The sequence below is a fragment of the Apus apus genome, chromosome 4 (assembly GCF_020740795.1).
Source record: "Apus apus isolate bApuApu2 chromosome 4, bApuApu2.pri.cur, whole genome shotgun sequence".
Taxonomy (NCBI): Eukaryota; Metazoa; Chordata; class Aves; order Apodiformes; family Apodidae; genus Apus; species Apus apus.
In genome coordinates, this window is record NC_067285.1 from 98,707,659 (window position 1) to 98,726,728 (window position 19,070).

Below are 19,070 nucleotides of genomic sequence, written 5' to 3' on the forward strand. Positions count from 1 at the left end.
TAGCCCAGAAAGCCAAACATGTCCTGTGCTGCATCACAAGAAGTGTGGCCAGCAGGTCAAGGCAAGTGATTCTTTCCCTCTATTCTGTTAGGGTGGGACCCTGCCTGGAGTACTGTGTTGAGCTCTGTGGGTCCCCAGCATAGAGAACAACATGGAGCTGTTGGAGCAAGTCCAGAGGAGGGCCACAAAGTGGTTAGAGGGCTGGAGCACCTCTCCTATGAAGACAGGCTGAGAGAGTTGGGGTTTGGCCTGGAGAAGAGAAGGTTCCAGGGAGACCTTATTGCAGCCTTCCTGAACCTGAAGGGCCTTGCAAGAAAGCTGGGGAGGGCCTTTTTACAAGGGCCTGTAGAATAGGGCAAGGGGTAATGTCTTTAAACCAAAATAGGGTAATTTGGATTAAATATGAGAGAAATTATTTCCTGTAGGGATGGTGAGACATTGGAACAGATTGCCCAGGGAAGTTGTGGATGCCCCCTGCTTGGAAGTGTTGAAAGCCAGGTTGGACCTTGAGCAACCTGGTCTAGTGGGAGGTGTCCCTGCCCAGGCAGGGTGGTTGGAACTAAATGATCTTGAAGGTCCCTTCCAACCCTAACCTATGATTCTATGAAATGTGACACTAAAATAACTATTTTCTCTCAGAAATATGGAGAGGTGGCTTTTAGAAAAACAATAGCCATTGCAGAACTAAACCTGTTTGACCTCAATTTGTGTTGTGTAGTTGTTCAGTTATGTCTGTCTGAAGTTAACCTAGGCCAACCTTGTATTAAAAATGCTAAGTCTGCATCTTGTGATTTCCTCAAAACTTGATGCAACATAGCACCTCCTCTATAGATAGCTTCCATAGTGACAGGTGCAGCTTAGATATTTCCTAGGCGCTGGATTTAAGAGACTTTTGTAGTAAATAGCCACACTACTGCACAAGAGTAGATGAAAATGGCTGTATTTGTTCATTCAGTGAGGAGAAGTTCTTGAATACCTCTGGAAGTCTGTATAAGGTGCACAACTCATGAATGTTCCATGGAATGCATCCATTAAATAATCCTGTTTTATTCATAACAAAGAATTTTACAGTCTGTACTGTCCATACTTTGCAACATACACTTTCTAATGTAGATAGGCCTTTAACATGTAACAAACAATAAGTAGCTTATAGTGATAAAATGTTACAGAAAACTTAAGTCATTAAGTTCTATGAGCACTTGAAGGGTAATTTTTTTTTTGAGAGTTTCTCTGTGGAAACTTTTAACTGGGGTGTTGAGAAACTGTGGCTTTATGGGTAAGTTATTGGAGGATTGTTTTGGATGAGCGGTGTGGAGCTAAGTTTGGTGAACTAGCAGAGGAAGTGGATTGGTGTGTCCTTTGTTCAAGGGAAAAAAACAAACAACAAAAACCAGTGTGCTAATGATCATCTTTAATACAAGCTGTATGGAAGGTGCTGGAGTGGGTCCAGAGAAGAGCAACGAGCCTGGTGAAGGGACTAGAGGGAAAGTCTTACAGGGATAGGCTGAGAGAACTGGGGTTGTTTAGCCTGGAGAAGAGGAGACTCAGGGGGGACCTTCTTACTCTCTGCAACTACCTGAATGGAAGTCGTTGTCAGGTGGGGGTTGGGCTCTTCTTCCAAGCAAATAGAGACAAGACAAGAGGGCATGGTCTCAAGCTGCTCCAGGGGAGGTTTAGGTTGGATATTAGGAAGTACTTCCTCATGGAGAGGGTGATTAGGCACTGGAATGGACTTCCCAGGGAACTGGTGCAGGCACTGTCCTTGGATGTGTTCAAGGAAAGGCTAGATGTGGCACTTAGTGCCATGGTCTAGCTAATGTGGTGGTGTTGGGTCATAGGCTGGACTCGATCTTAAAGGTCTTTTCCAGCCTTGGTGATTCTGTGAAGTCTGTCTGGAAATTACATTCTTTCTTAAACTGCTGTTTCACAGAGCTGGGTTTTCTGTGCTCGTGTTTTTGCATCTGTAGGATCAGGCAGTAGGGCAAGCAAATATTTTTAAATACTAAAATAAAGGCAGAAATAAGTAACATCTTCCACACTGGGGTTGGAGTGAGGGAAGTAGGTAGGTGTCCAGAAAAACAAGGAGGTTTTGAGTGCTAGATGGCATGGTAGACAAACTTCCTCGTTAACAGAGTGCTAAGAAATGGGAGTGTTTGGTTTATTTAGAATAAGTACAGTTGTCTCCAAAAGATACTACATTTATGTCTTTACCCACTGACTTGCAAGAACCTAAGTATTAGCTAGCTGCTGAGCTAGGATAGTTCATAACATAAATGTTCATAATAATACACATAGTGTGTTTTATATTTCCAGGCTGTTGTGTTTGGGGAATTGCTATCTTAACTACAGACTTCATCTGTCTTGTTTTTTTAATCTGTAACTCTTTGAAGTTGGAAGAACTGGGAATTTGTGCAATGCTAATACAATGTGAATTTGTATTACATTGAATCTAAGAGTCGGTGAATAATGCTTTAAGGTAATTTTTACTGTCTGCTTAGGCCTTGGATTTTTTTCTTTCTAGTTTTGTAGGTTGTGTTTAAAGACTGTATATATTGCATATATAGAGGACAGTGTTTTTGTCACTTAATTTGTGTTCTTGCGTAGGACTATGTTATAAAGAGAAGTGGCAAATTAAAATAGAAATAAATACATATATAGCTCAAATCACAGATCTATAGCAAGTGTAATTATAATCAATTTGATTTAATATAAATATATTTTGCATAATAAATAATACAAAATTGTAAAATAAATTCTTAGTGTGACCTGTCTAACTGAACAGATCCTGTGTTAAGGTGATTTATCTTGTCTATGCTAGGATTTTATTTTATTATTTAACCTGCTACTTAAGATACGGTACATATTTAATCTTCCTTATACTAGCATGCATACACTCTAAACCAAAAAAAAAGTCATTTTTTATGAGAGAGTGATATGCCATGTTGTCTTAGGGGGCATCACAGCTGATGAGCAAATTGATGGTAGTTACTTGTTTCCTGAAGATACTGTTATCTTTTTTGTGGTGTGATAAAATAGTCTTGCAAAGTACTGTAAAATAGCTACATCTCTAGTATAGGCAGGTCTTGAGTATGAAGAATGAGAACCTTCAGTTGCTGTTTCGAGTTATCCTCTTAGTTGAAAATAAGCTTATTATTTGGAAGGAGACAAGAAGGGGCACTTGGAAACTGTTTCTATATTTAACAAAATTTCTGTTACATTGGTGACTATGTAAGTTCTCATGAGATTTTATCAGTTGTCATGCAACTCCTGTTTTTTTTGTTATTTGGGTTTTGGGGTTTTTTAATAATTTGACTGTTCTCTGTCTCTTCTCCTTTGCTGCAGTATATGATTTTATCAAATATCTTAACAGACTAGCTGGTAAACATAAAAAATCATTGGATTTATCTAATCCTTAATTTTAAAATGTTTTTGTATGTATTCAGAGGACTAGAGAGAGCTGCTACATCAGAACCAAAATAAGCTTCCTTTTTTGTATTTGTAGAAATATTAGCCTATTCAGATCATGTAATTTCAAGTGTGCATAAAGTTTCAGGGTAAAGGTTTCCTCTTCCCCCCCCCCCCCTCGCTTTTTTTTCCTCCCTCCATACATGATTGTAATTCTCAGTGTGAGACTGCTTCACTTGTGTAGAACTATGAGGCTAATCCTCCCACCTTTAAGATTCTATGGTAGTTATTTTAAGACTAATGAGGTTGTTGGGACATGACTTAATAGGGAGGCTTTGTGCAGATGGCAGTTGCCTTATTTTTGTCTTGTAATTCTGTTAGTACTGGAGTGGAAGGAGTAAATATTTGTGTGATAAATGTAACGATTTTTGAAATTGTTCTCAGATTTGGAGAGTACTTGTTGCCAGTCTTCTCAAATTTGCATTCTTTGAAGAAACTTTATTTACTGTTTTAAATGTTTCTTTTGTCTCTAGGTTTTGAAAGTATTTTAGAAGGGCTTTATGGACCAAGGCTACGAAGAGACCTCAGTTTATTTGAAGGTAAATGAGCCAGTTTTTAGTGCAATGATCTTAATTTATTAGTGTTGGTTTTAGTTATAGGTAGTTTAAAGTATATATTGAATTCTGAAAGGGCAATTGTTGATTGTTTTTCTTTCTAATGTTTATTTCATCATGTTCTTGTCAATATTGTATATAGTCAAACACTAGGTAAAATGGTACCTAGGTTTTGTTCCTGTACAGGCAAATCTTGGATTAGCTAAGCTCTGCCAAGAAGCTCTCATAAGAGAGATTACTTTTCTGAAATACTGCATCTCCTACTTCATTTTTTGAACAGCTTTTAGAAAGGGAAGAAAAGCTGCTCAGCCACCTGTCGACATAAATTGGGAAAAGGAAGGTAATTAATGCTAGTTTAGTTTTCTTGTAATGGTCAAGAAAATTTAAGCTCTTTTTTCCCCCATATTTGTATTTCTAAATATTTTTTAATTTTATATCTATATAAAAGATCTATCTATATTTAAGTGTGAATATATATATATTTGAAATATAAATGAATTTCCCTTACCCTTATAAGACCTACCTGTATTCCAGATGGGTTTTAAGTTTTCATTAAATTAAACTGATGAAGGATCTTAATAAACACCACATTCTTATGTACTTATTCAGAAGCAGTAGTGCCATATAAAAAGGAAGGAAATTACTTCAGAATTGTGACAAATAGCTGGAAAATTTATTGGGACATTATTAAAATGCAGAAAATACTGGAAACTACAAGTTCAAATATTTAAGCTGTCTCATACACAGATTTACTAGACAGTTATTTCACATTTTAAGTGGTAAACATGGAATCTGTTCGAGAATACAAATGTCGGTATTCATTTGTTTAATTTGGCATGACTCCTTCAGAAAAATGCTTTGGGAAAACATTTGAATGGCTTAAGAATCAAAAAACGGTGGTAGTTTTTGTCAAAGTTCATTGTATTATTCTTAGAAAATGGAAATGGGTTTAACAGCTTTGTGCAAAGAGTATTTAATGCTAAGTATGGTACAGACTACTGCTTGAAACCGAAGTCATTTAGTAGAGTCTTAACTTTTCTCTTGGGATGGCTAGTGCTGTATTTTGTCAGCAAATCTTTCATCAGCTGACCCCAAGCAAGATAAAATGGGGAGGGGAGATAATCATGATCCTAAATTGAATGCAGCTAAGAGAATGCTTGTTCTGCTTTAAGTGTCATCTGTGCCTCTGATCTTTCTGAGAGTATGGTTGTCTTATCAGTAGTTCAAAACTCAATACTGGTATCAGTATACTTCCCAAGGTGGTGACCCAAGATAGAGCATTTGAGATACCTGCTCTCTGATGGCAGTTTTGTTTAGCTCATTGGCATACTCCATGTGTTATGTTGTACATGGGTTATACTTCCTTGAATAAATTTAGTGTGAAGGAGAGCTGATGTTTCTCAAGGTTTGCTTTTTTGGCAACACACGATTTTGCTCTCTAGTTAGATTTTTAACAGTGGAACTTCAGGATTCCAGGCAGAGCAAAAGAATTTCTCTGAGAATATAAAACCTGTCTTGGAGTTATGCACAGAATCCTGACATTCATAAGAAGATTTACTGTGGTTGCGAGGAAAAGTATGAAAACATGAACTTGTTACGAAAGAATAGTGAGAGGGGTTTTGTGTTTGTTGTTTTTTTTTTTCTTCTCATTTGTGGACATCTTAAAGCAATAGCTGTAATAGGCTGGGGCAGCTACATTAATTCAGCAAAAATAACTCTCTTGTTACTGTCCAGTGAAGAAAAATACCATGTCTGGTTTTGATCATGAGCTGTCCAGCCTGTCAAAACTGCTGGTTTGCATCCCTGGAAGCAATAATATAGAATTCTGTTCTAAATGAGCATTTTAGAGCTGAGTAAGCTAGATTTAGATAATTCTTCTTAATCCTTAAATATTTCAGTTATTTGTGAATTCTTAAACAATTTGGTTACTTGTGTTATGTTCACATTCAACTTAAGAAACTAATATTTTTCAGATTAATTTAGTTTTTGATGAGTCCCTCTGTGAGAATATATTTAGGAGTAAAACTTCAGCAATGGGGTCAGGCAGAGTGGGAAACAAATCTGCAGACAGCAACATCAGAGAAGGAAGAGGGAAGAGAAGGTGCTTCAGGCACCAGAGCAGAGATTCCCCTGCAGCCCATGGTCTAGACCGTGGTGAAGCAGGTAGAATCTGCAGTTCATGGAAGACTGTGTTGGAACAAGTATCCACACTGCAGCCCATGGAGGACCCCACAGTAGAGCAGGTGGAGATGCTCTGAAGGAAGCTACTGCCCATGGAGAACTCATTCTGGAGCAAGCTCTTGACAGGAATTGCAGGCTGTATAGAGGAGCCCACATAGGAGCAGTTTTCTGGCAGGAAATGTGAGCCTGTGGAGCAATCTCTTCCGGAAGGACGTGCCCTGTGGAAAAGACGTGCTAGAGCGCTTTGTGAAGAACTGCATCTGTGGGAAGGACCCACACTGGAGCAGTTCATGAAAGCCTGTAGCGAGTGGGAACGACTCCATGCTGGATGAGGGGGAAAATATGAGGAGGAAGGAGTGTCGGGGAGGAGCTCTTACGAACTGAGGACATCTTCCTTGCGCTATTTAGGGGAGGAGGGTTATGAGGTAGAAGAGTAAGGAATGAAGTAGAAGCTTGAGATGAAGGGGTGATGAGGTGGTTATAGTTTTGCCTTTCTCATTATGCAAATATATTTTTGTTGGCAATAAATGAAATTAATTTTCCCTGAGTTGAGTCTGCCTTGCCTGTGACAGTAAATGGTAAGTGATGTCCCTGTCTCTACCTTGATCCACAGGTTTTTCATCTTATTTTCTCTCCCTGCCCTGTTGAGGAGGGGAAGTTGAGAGTGGCTGGGTGAGCATTGGGCGTGAGCCAAGGTCAGCCTACCATAGTCTGTGTAATTGAAAGCAGGTAGTCTCAAGAGCCTCCCAATCAGAACTGTGATTGTAGTTCAGTGGTACAGAGAAAAGGAGGAAACATTTTATTATTAATAAGAGGGGGAGAAAAAGTTGTTTAAGTTCTGCGTGCATTAACTGGAAATGAATGGGATGGAAGGGACCTTGGTGTTGTAGTTAATCACGTTCATATTCACCTGCCAAAATCCTGCAGCAGTGATAAAGACTCATGCCTAGCTGCAATAATGTAGGAAAAGTACTGACTAGTTTGGAGGAGTCTAAGCAATCTGTTCTGGTTGGAGATGTCCCTGCTTATTGTAGGGGGGTTGGACTAGATGACCTTTAAGGTCCCTTCCAACCCAAGACATTCTATCCTTCTATGGAAATATAGAAGGCACAATTTTGAGATCCTGGTCACTTACATTCAGGGAACAGATGTTCAAGTGAGAATGGTGCAGAGAAGATCAGACTGAATGTAATGAGGGAAAACAATGGGTGGACTAAGCTAGCCTAGCAAAATGAGGTATAAAGGGGGAATAATGATATTTGTTGTAAATATACCAAGGTGCTAAATATCAATGAAAAATAACTGTTTAGGTGTAAGGCCAACGTTGCAACAAAAGCAAACTGAAATAAGTTGCCATGAGTAAACTTAAACAAGAAATTAGAAGGTTAATTGTAAAGAATGGCACAGTTGCCTTGGGAAAAGCTTTAAAGCAATTGGTGGTTCAAGAAGGGAATAGTATGTGGTACAAATCAGCTTTGAAATGGAGCTTAGTAACTTGTTTACAGAATAGACGTGGCATGTCTCCCTTCAGCAGGAGAGGACTGGACTTCGATATAGGCAATCTGTTTAAGTCATGTATTTCCTCAAGACAAAAGTACATCTTCTGATAAAACGTGGTTATTTTGAAGCTTTCTGAGTAAATCAAGAGCTAGAAGAGAGTACAGGGTTTACCTGTAATGATGGTGTAAAGTAAGTTAGTCTTATAAGGAGTCCATAGCTTAGTTTGCTACAACTTTGCATGCTTTTATTAAAAGGAATGATGACTGGAATTCACAGCCTTATTTACAGTATTCAGATACCTCTGGTAATTGTTAGATAATCAACTGAAATATGTGAGTTTACCTTTCAAATAGCAAAAGGTACCTTTCTTGAAAGAAAAGTTGAGCTGTGTGACCAAGACAAGAGTTTGGGAATACCTGAAGAATAAAATGCTGACTATGTTGTACCAACAAATGCATGTTAAACTGGGATGGAATTTATTTAAGAGAATTGTGGGATATGTGTATTGTTCTCAAAATATATTTTTTTCTTGTTTAAAACATCTAGCTTTTTTTCTTCTTTTAAGACTGTGAGCCAGAAGAGCTAACTGACTGGTCTATGGATGAGAAATGTTCTTTTTGTAATTTACACAAAGAAACAGTCAGTGTAAGTATGAACACGATGCCAAGCATGACTACTAAACACCTAGTTTTTTGTATGAAAGTAAGAATCTGAGAATTGCTTTCTGCAATTATATTTTAATACTGCATTTTAACTCATGATAGTTTGGCTGTGAGAGGGGAGTGAGGTGGTTTGCTTTTGTCATCTTCGTGGTTCTTTTTCACTCTGTAGCTCAATTTTATTGTGTATTGTACTATCAGTAGACTAACTGGTAAAAGACACAATCTTCATGTGTCTTCTAGGATCGTGCATCAGTTATCGGTTCTTCACAGTCAACGCCTACAGAGGAACTGTCATCTCAGGGCCAGTCCAACACTGATAAGATTGAATGCCAAGCAGAAAACTATCTAAATGCACTCTTTCGAAAGAAAGGTAATAAAAGCATGTCTTTTATATTGAGAGATTACACAAATCTGGGAAAAATCAAATTATTTCAGTTTGATTTTGATTAAGTATTTTTAATTTATCTACTGAATGCTGTTTTTCTATTTTCCTTTTGTTTTCTTTAATCTTTTTCATTGCTTGCTTGAATCACTGAATGAAGCACTATGCTTATTTGCCATAGCTGTAAGTCTTACAGCATTTTGTGTTATTGTCCTAAGACCCCTGTTCAGTGTATATATATGTTTTGGTTTTTTTTAATGTTACTTTGTTTTCATGCTGACTTCAGCTGCCATTCTCTGGAATGTTAGGCATTTAAGCATTTTCTGTTTCTAAACTTCTGGTTTTCAGCAACCAAACACCATTTTAGATGAGAAAACTTACTTTACAGATTACAAAATGTGATTTGGGATCTTCTCAAGCAAAAGCTGCTACTTCAAGTACTTCCAAGTCAGAGGTTGAAACTTCTTGTCAAAATATAGTATTTCAGAAGTAACTCATTAATTATTTTACTACCCTTGTTCTTTGGCACTCAGCAAGTTATAGCAGCACGAGTGACTGACAAGTCAGCTTGGTCCATGTAAGTTACTTAGTCACTCTCAACAGTGACTCTCAACTCTTTTTGTCTTAAACTTCTTTGTAAGCAATATGGATGCAGCTCTACTTAGTAACTTCAACCTTCACTCATTTTTCTTGGGCTTAGTACACGTACTTACGTCAAAATACCTAAGTATGACTAGGATGACAACCCTCTCTTGTCCTAGCAAAGAATTAGAGAGTCAGGCACATTCTCTGTCTTCACCTAGATGGGGAAAAAAACCCAAAATTAATATTCTCACCTTTACTTTGCTGTAGGACATAAGAGATTATTATGCCATTGAATCTGGTGTGGGTGGAATCTTTTTCTGTACAGGTAATCTCTCAGTTTAGCCTACATTTTGCTTAGGGCTTTAAAGAACTTTGAATGGAGTGCAACAGCATTTTGAGTCTGTCTTTGTTCCTTAGCTTTCTGTAAAACCAACTGTTTTCCATTCAAAATACAATGTCTGGCCATCTCATTACTTCTGAAATTCCTAATATATTTCCATCACAGGCCCAGTTGCATGCTGTTCTCCCTAGGCAGGTATTTTAATTCCTTCACATTTCTTCAAATATCTTCTTTCTCGGATCTTTTCTTTGTCTTGATGTACAGTGTTTTTCAACGTTCACCTGCTTTATGCTTTTGTTGAAGATCCTGTCTCTTGATTCTTCTTGCAAGGAACTTCTATTGTGGGGGAAGTACAGCATGATGTGACCTCATTTTACCAGAATGAGCAGCTTCTGTGAATTTTTTCACAAAGAGCTTTTGGCTTTTAGCATCTTCCTTAGTTATTTGTTTGTTTTGTGTTTTTTTTTTTTAATCTGCCAGATCAGTAATGCTGGATTAAACAGGTTTTGTCCGTTGAAAAACAAAACCAAAATATTTTCTGATTTGTTTTTGTGATTCTCTGAAGGACTTGTGTATTCTTGTGTAAGTGGCACTTTGCTGAAGAGTTTTTCTAAGAATATTGCTATGGTTCAGGTTCCAGCAAAGCTGAAGTTCTTCAAACTATGAGAAGTGAAAAGGAAAAAAAATCTTGTAGCTGCAAAGGGCATGTCAAACCAATTTATGATGTATTCTATTAGTCTTGCCTTTGTAGGAGGAAGATTAAGACTTTTACTAGTAAGATTCTAAGTCTGCTTTCTGAATGCTTGCAGTTTTTTGAGATGAGTTACTGTCCTTTTTTGAGCCAGAATATCACTGCATTCCTTTTTGTGATTTTACTTTTCAGTTATCAACCTAGGAAAAAAGGAATAAAAAAATTTCAAGTAATTCTTAAGGAACAGTTCTTACACCTGGTACTAAAACAGTTGCCCTTTCATTTTTTTTAAAAAAACAGTAATAAAATGTAGAGTTCTTGGTTGGCTGTCTTTAAATTGGAAGTAACACTTGTTTCAGTTGTTTGGATTGCAGACTTACCAAGATCATATACTGTCTCTTACTATCATTGCTAGCAGTTTCATTTAGGGCCTCTGAACAGCTTCTAAGACTAGTGAGCAAATCTGAGAGTTGCATTTATCATTTATTGGTCTAATTACCCATCTATTTTAGAAAAATTAGTAATATGGTGTTGTTTTTTTTTAATTTACAAACTGCTTGTTGGCTTTTTTGGTTTGTTTGGAGTTTTTTGATACCAGGAAACTAGTGCAGAAGGTCTTGAAACATGCAGCCATCTTATACCATTCTCCACAGCATATGATGTTCAGGCATTCATAGATGAGGATTTATGTGTAGATTCTAAAGATGATTCCTTTTCCCTTTTAAGAGGACAATAGAATTACTGTGAAAATGGGTAAACTCTTTAGAAGCTAAAAGTAACTTTAAAGTCTTACTATTGGAAACCCATCTTCACTATGTGTTAAAGATCAGTTGGGTAGGTAGTTGCCTGTAGGAAAATCCTATACTTGGTAGACACCTCAGTAAAGCCAAAGTAATTTTTGTCTTCAAACATGGATTGTTTCCATTTAATAACATACCTGAAAGCCAGATGCTTTCTTCCTAGGTATGAGATCTGTCTTTACAAGTCTTTTTTCTGTTTGGTGTTCTAAGCAGAGTAGACTGTCTTAGTTTTCCACTTAGAGAACATTAAAATACATCAATTTTCTTTTGTTACAAGGAAAAGCCATTATATACTTTAAAAAATACTCTTTTTTTTAACTCAGAATATTATAAAATGTGTCATCATCACTACATGGCAGAGCCATAGTTGTTCAAGAAATTTTGATCATTGATTATTAATTATCTGGGTTGCTAGTGATCCACATGGTATGTTCTTGGTAGGTTTTTTCCCCATGCAATATTAATGTAACCTCTAAACAAAAACAAGAAAAAAATCATTTTAATATATTTGTGATTGTGAATCAGACTCTTATCTGCAGGACATGATCCACCAAGAGAAGATAAAAATCTGAAAAGCTTTTGTAGAAATTAAGGAATTGAGACACAAAATTAGAGGGAATAAAATGGCCAGAATTACTTGAATCTTTATTGATTCTCTGGGTGTCCCTGTCAAGTATTTTCAGTGCCATGTTTTTCATACCAAAATAATTTCTCTAAAATTTTGAAGTTCTTCCTCCACCTGTTGCAAGGTATCTGTCTTGTATTCTAAAATATTACCCTCGTGGCTTTCTTACACCATACCAGATACCTGCATTTAACTCTTGAGTTCTCCTGTTTGTTTAGTTGTATCTTGGAGACACATAGATGTCACAATATGCTTCTTGCACTGTGTATATACAATTTGGCAAACCTATGAAAATGTAATCCTGCACACATGATCGCAGACTATAAAAAAGTGTTACTCTCTGAGCAGTAGTTTTGAGGTGTATGCACTACTTGATCCAATACTTGCAGTCCCTTTTTATTAATGTTCTGGTTTGGTTTGATGGGGTTTTTTGGTAGCGGGGGAGGGACCACAGAAGTGGTTCCAGTAAGAAGCTGAGAAGCTTCCCCTGCTCCAAAACCATCCAAGGAGCCATTAGAGGGACAGTAGATGCGCCTCAGCGATTAACATACGAAACAACTGAGAACACCTGAGCGGAGAAGCACTTAGTAGGTAGAAGAGCTGTGCTGGAGGAGGAGAGCGGTGCTAGTGGTTGGTGAGGAAGAAGGTGCCCAAGCAGAAGTTTCCCTGCAACCCATGGCGAGATGGCAGCTGTCCCCCTGCATTCATGGAGGAACATGGTGGAACATTCCCTGAAGGCACCAGGAGGGGTGAACTTGGCCACTGGACTTGGATTTTGTGGCCAGAGGATTTGCTGCCTGTGGGCTCTGATTGCACAGCTTTGGAAGACCCCGGTGCCAGGGGAGTTTGTTCCCGAAGCAGCCCGTGACTCTGTGGGAAGCCCAGGCTGGAGCAGCTCCGGATCTCGTGGGAAGGACTCATGAAGGAGAGGTTCGGGGAGGACTCTCACCCATGGGAGGGACCCTGTGGGGAAACAGGAAAGGAATGTAAGGAATCCTTCTTCCTGAGGAGGAACAGCGGCAAGAACCACGAGCCTGTGAACTGACTCTAAACCCCATCCCCTGTCCCCCTGTGCTGCTGGGGGGAAGGAGGGAGAGAAACCGGGAACAAAGTGATTTGGGCCCGGGAAAGAAGGGAGGGGTGGGGTAACATATGCGAGCCCTGCTCTGTGTGTTGTCTGTGTCCTGTGTGTGTTTGATTAGTGTGAATTTTTTTTTTTTTTCCCCAAGTTGAGTCTGTTTTGCCCAGGACCTTAATCGGTGAAGAACCCTCCTTGTCCTTGTCTCGACCCAGGAGCTTTGTGCTCCTAATCCTCGAGTGTGTGTGGGGGTGGAGCTGAGTGAGCGGCCATGAGGCCGTTCCTTTTGTTGTCGTGTTGTCCCAAACCATGACAATTAATAATTTCAGGAAACCCATTTTGTCCTTTTAAAACCTGAAAGGTTTTGTGTAAGAACTGAGAACTCTGTCACAGCTTGTGCAGTGAACTTCTGTTGCATCCTTGCTATTCCTCTTTCTCAAATTCATAAGGAGAGAATGTTTAGCAGGATTTCAGCTGCTTTCTTAGGGAAGTAACACATGCTTTCTGTGTTTACTGCCTGCCAGCATTACTGTCTTCACTTCTGAATATCTTGGTAATTTTCAACTATGTTTAATAAAATCCTTAGAGATACGACTGTATATAAAGTAATGAAAACTACCATCTGAGTAGAAAAAAAAAATGATGAATGTTTACAAGAACACAACTTGGAGTGAACTTGGCCCTTATTCCTTCTGTTTGTTGATAAGTCAGTCAATTGAACAAAACTAGTCATGATACATGGGTCAGAATAAATTGCTGTATTCTGTTTTTAACTTGCTGGTGATCTGACAGTGAGCTGGATGAGTTTACAAGGTAGAACTAAGAATTGTATTAGGACAGTTTGATGGCTGTTTAGGTGGGGTAGTTATAGAAAAGGTGGCATCGTTCTGAAAAGGGAAGAGCTGAAGTGAATACAGGAAACGTGCAATAAGCAACCAAGTTTTCTTAGTTTTGCTACTCACCCAGAAGGATTGGAAGATACAATAAAAAGGGCTGCGATATTGTATCAGAGGAAAAATTAAGTCACTATTTTGACACTTTAGTGACTCTTTTTTTTCTTCAAGAAAATGGAATACTATTGCGGGACACTGTTTTGGCAACTTCTAACTTCTGATCCGTTGTCCTGCCAAATTTGAATAGTTACAAGGTGTTAGAGTATGTAACCTGAGGAAGTCTTAATCCTAAATGTTAGCTTTGAATTAAATAAGTCATTGCAATTTGTAATAATTACACATCACCTTTATTACTGCCTTATCTTGCATTCTGTCTGTAATCTTCACAATCACAGCAGATAATACCAGGTTATGTGATTCAAATGTCATTTAGCCTTAAGTTTTTTATTTCAAGATGTTTTATTAGGTCATACAAAGTATATCTGGTGCCATCTGCTGATAATAATAAAGAAATATTTTCTAGAAATACTAAGCTCTGAAACCTAATACCCCAAAATACATTAAATTACATCTAAAAATTTAATATGACTAATTACAAATTTCCCATGTGTAGTGAAACTTTACCACTGTGAACTTAAAATTACAGGTCTCTGAATTGCATACTTGTATAATAATACAGATTTACAGCCACTGAAAGTAAGTAATTAGACTTTATTATACTTGAAGTACTGCCTTTATGCTTTTATAGCGAGTATTTGGAAATTATTAGAAAAAAATGAGTATTTGCTTTAGTATAAGTTTTATGAGCAAAAAATGAATCCTTTGTTATTCCACATAGGTCAAAAGGTTACTTTGCTCCTACTGGAAAAGTAAGCTTCTCCTGCAAGTGTCTAAAGGTAGTTCATGCTTGGATATTAGCAGTGTGAAGAGTTCAAAATGGAATAGAAAGGCAATAACAACTTGGCAGTTCTGAAAGAGGGTTGTCTTGCAGTTGTATAATAGAGTGGTGATTAATGAGCAGAAATTTGAGGCTATTGTGTTTTCCAGCTAACGGGAGGAGTCTCTTGTGCTCTATGATCTTTTGTTTTTTAAAGGCATGGATCATGCCTGGATGTAAAATATCTTTCCTGTTTTCACTGATGATCACCTGTTCTCCAAAAGTCTTCTAAGTTTTTCTTAGGTGCATGCAACAAACTGATTTCTCTATATAAGCAGGGTCATTCCAGACCAAATATCTGGTACGCTATTCACAGCTGACAATGTTTCTTGTATTTAATTTTTCATTATTTTCTTGATTTACTGATTGTCAGGTTTTTGTTTGCCTGTGTTTGGGTTTGGTTGTGTTGGTTCGTGGGTTGGTTTTACAAGCTAAGCTATTTGTCAGTAGTTTTTCATGTCTACAAGTGCTATTCCCCTGCCATGCATGCACTTGCTTCTCTTCCTAAATAACTATTCCATCTTGTTCTCTTGTTATTTTTGCAAATGCATTACCATTTTTACACTTATTGCCTTACTGCTTCAATATCTTTTTCTTGAATTTTTCTTTCCCTGTGTGTCTCTAAGATGATAAAATTCCAGTTGAAGAGGTATTGGTTTCATTATTCAGGAATTGGGAAATACCGATAAACAAAGAATACCTGTTCCTGGGTGTTCTATGATGGGGATAGAAACTTTGCTTTGTGGACATCCTCCATCATTTAGAATTTCTTTGCATACCTCTCATCTTGAAACTCCTGTCAATTTTAGAAGTTTTGGCAGAGATCTGGCTGAAAGATTCTCAGAAGATAGAGCTTCAAGCATAAGCAGACTTGTTTTGCCACTCGTTGCATAAGGTGTCTTGAAGCCAAGATGTCTAGCATATACTTAGTTGTTGAAAAGGTTGGAGCTTCACCTTTTCTCAAAGCAATACTGAAATGCCAACCAAAAGATATAAACAAGAAGCATCTGCACAATCAACTCTCCTTGCTTGTGCTTTAGACAGCAGATTGCATGCATGCCTGTTTGTAATTCCTTGCAATACTTTGGTATTGCAAGGAATAGGTTTTCCTATTCCAATTTGGTATTGGAATAGGTTTTCAATAAAACTGAAATGACCAAAAAAAAAAAAATCTTCTGTGCATTGATCTTAAGCTTGAGCAGCACTCTTTTGTCTGTCTTGGTGATCATTCACTTTCCAGTAGATGGTTACGGCTTGATTGCCATAAAATGCTTGAGCAAATATGCGGTGTGATCCTCCAGGCTACCTATTAGGAAATTTACACTTTGCATGCAAACATCTACCCTATCCAGTTCTTTGAGTTTCTGTGCTTCTATGAAAACAGTCTATTCTGTTTCAGACTAATTTAAGTATCCCAGTAACTACTACTATGTCCATTGGCATTTATTTCTGGGAATCAAGACTAACATACTAATTCTTTTGTGTCACATTAACGTTTACGTTAAATCTTGAAATCCCTGTTCCTTCTTGATGATGTCTCTTCCACTCATTACCTATCAACTCAAGGGTGGACAGTAGTTAAAACATGGAAAAGGATAGTTTTGTTTTACGTGTGTAAAGTTGAAGGAAAGAAGGGCTAGTGAAATGAGTACTAGTACTGCCCAAGAACATAGGGTTTTGGGTATGGATAATTGTGGTTGTCTTGTGAAGCAAAGTTGCACTGATGTGTAGCAACTTAAGGCAGTTTCTTAATTACATTGCTTTTTATGCAAAGTTACATGTTTATTTTGTTGATCTTTCTGGTACTTTATACTAGGTTTCTTAGTGATTCACAAATGTAATCTCAGCTACTCTTGTTTAGTAACAGGTTTAACTTTTTTCTAGCTGACAGATAACATTAACATAAAGCCATAGGTGTCATGGTTGATCCATTTTTATTTTTGTGTTTTTAAAATTAAACACTTCATTCCATGGAAGAAAATCTACTGTTGCATACACAAAAAATAGGGTGCATGCAGTTTAGAATAAGAAGGAAAGCTTTTCTCCCAAATGTTTTCATTGGTAGTACTTTGAGAGTGTAGTGAAAATGTTCTGAAAATCCTGTAAGATTTTACAATGAAAAAATTTAAACTTAGTAATAAAATTCAATTGCTTGTGTTGCTAGTTGTATGGGACATTTCAAGTAGCATCATACCAGTTTTGAAATTGCAAGCCTGAATCTACAATGGAGTTATAATTCATATGGAAATGAACTATTTTTTTCTGATCAAAAGTCCATTCTCTGTTAGGAAAATGACTAAACTATAGAACTCCACTTTAAAATTAATTATTTGTGTTATAGTTGTTATTTTAAAGTGACTGATTTGTGTATTAATTTATAGCTTTATTTAACTTTCACTGGTTTTACTCCAAATTCTTTTTCAAAAGTGAGAATGAACAGCCTGCAAATGAAGGCTCAACTTATTTACCAACAATAAATACATATTTTGTCTCACATACTTGCATTATTTATCTAGTCATATAGTTTGACTTGCATGTTAAGACAGAGAGGAATAAGGTAAAAATCAGTCGTGTGCTAAACATATTTTTCCAGGTGACCTCCAGTCAGGAATGCTCATAAGAAAAACTTACTAGACATCTAAATTAATGTTTTCCTTATATGTATACTTAGTACATACTTTTACTGTGCTTATACGAAGTACTTACTTAAAGAAAAGTAAGGGGTTTTTTTTAATATGTGTTGCCTGTTTGTTGTTTTTTATTCCTAGATCTTCCTCAGAACTGTGATCCTAACATTCCCCTAGTTGCTCAGGAATTAATGAAAAAAATGATCCGTCAGTTTGCAATTGAATATATTTCAAAAAGTAGCAAAATTCAAGAGAACAGAAATGGTTCATCATTTGAACCAAGTCTGATATGTAAAAGTATCCAAATGAACCAAACGGAAAACTCCCTTCAGGAAGAACAGGATAGCCCTCTAGACCTCACTGTGAATCGAACTCAAGAACAGAATACTCAGCAAGGTAAATTTCTATATTTCTTTGTGGGTTTTTGTTTGTTTGTTTTAATTAAATATATTGGTATGTTTTGTTTTTCCGAAGTAGTTGTCAGTGTATTGGAAAACAAAGTTAATCCTGTGTGATTAGAATAAGGTGGAAGGAAAATTTGCACTGCATCAACTGAACACTTAAAGAAAATGCACACACTTTCCTTTAAACACTAGGAAAAATGGTAAGAGAACTGTAACATTAAAAAAACCCACCACCCCCTAAAAATAACACCCTACAAACAGAAAACCCACTCCAACTAAAATAATTTTTTCATATTACATGTTAGTAGATAAATATTCTCATTTCTGAGTGCCTGTGTCAAATTTTAAGCAGCATCAAAATTTCTCACCTTTAGAATACTGAAACTAAGTAATCTCATTTGTGGCTGTCACAGGTAATAGTGATTCAAGGTTTTGTAAAGGAAATGGCTGTTATGAAGCCTTCGGAGAAAAGAAAGATATTGGAATTTCAGAGAGCAAAGGTCATACTGTCTGTGTCAGGCCCTTGGACCCTTTGATTCTTGAAACACAGATGTATTAGAACAGTGGAAAGAGAAGATTAATTTGGAAGGAAGTTGCCATACTTCATGTCTTGATCATTATAAATCAGAGCAGCTGTCTTAATTGAGAGTAAAGCTAGAAAAAGAAAAATAGTCTGTCTCACTATCCTTTACTAGAAGGAAATAATTTCTTTGCCTTGAGGAATATTGCTATCCAAAACTGATAACAGTATATTATAAAGAGTTCTGGACTTTGAACTTGATTTGGATTAGCTGCAGTTTTCAGGAGGGACTCATGCAACTGAAAGCAGCAGGGAAAGCAGCTTTTGTCTTTTAGAAACACGTGGGTCATTTCTTACTGCTTGCTATCATGGGCAAAACAGCCTCTGCTTGGGGAAGATTAACTTAAATTATTACCTATTAAAATTAATATTTAACTATTAATTCAGGTAATGGAAACAAAAAGACACATTACAACATTGCCTTTCCTCCTCCTTTTCCCAGACCCAGCTTCGTTCCAGGTTCCTTTGTGGCCACCACCATGCCTGTGGGATGTCCAGACTCTGTACCTATTGGCTTCTCTCTGCCATTTGGCTTCCCTCTGCTGTTTACTCATTATTTTCTCCCCTTTTTCCATCTGGTAATTTTTGCCCTTTTTAAAGTATTTTCCCAGAGGTTCTGTCCAGATACCTGATGGGCTGAGTCACGCACTGCGGCAGGTCTGTTGGAACCAGCCAAACCGGTCAGGCACAGGGCAGTCTTGCCATGGACACCCCATATATAGTCATACAGTTTTCATCTTTCAGTTTTTCATTTTACAGAATAGCA

General features: G+C 37.3%; 1 protein-coding gene across 5 annotated transcripts in view; it reads left to right on the top strand.

The window, feature by feature from the left end:
* LCORL (ligand dependent nuclear receptor corepressor like) overlaps positions 1-19,070 on the top strand; it is a 120,234-nt gene that overhangs the window by 21,421 nt on the left and 79,743 nt on the right. For all 5 annotated transcript variants that reach the window (XM_051619992.1, XM_051619996.1, XM_051619995.1 and 2 more), the window contains exons 2-5: positions 3,939-4,004; positions 8,266-8,345; positions 8,603-8,732; positions 17,462-17,716. In XM_051619992.1, coding sequence (XP_051475952.1) covers positions 3,939-4,004; positions 8,266-8,345; positions 8,603-8,732; positions 17,462-17,716 — 531 coding nt within the window. The remainder of the gene's footprint in view (positions 1-3,938; positions 4,005-8,265; positions 8,346-8,602; positions 8,733-17,461; positions 17,717-19,070) is intronic.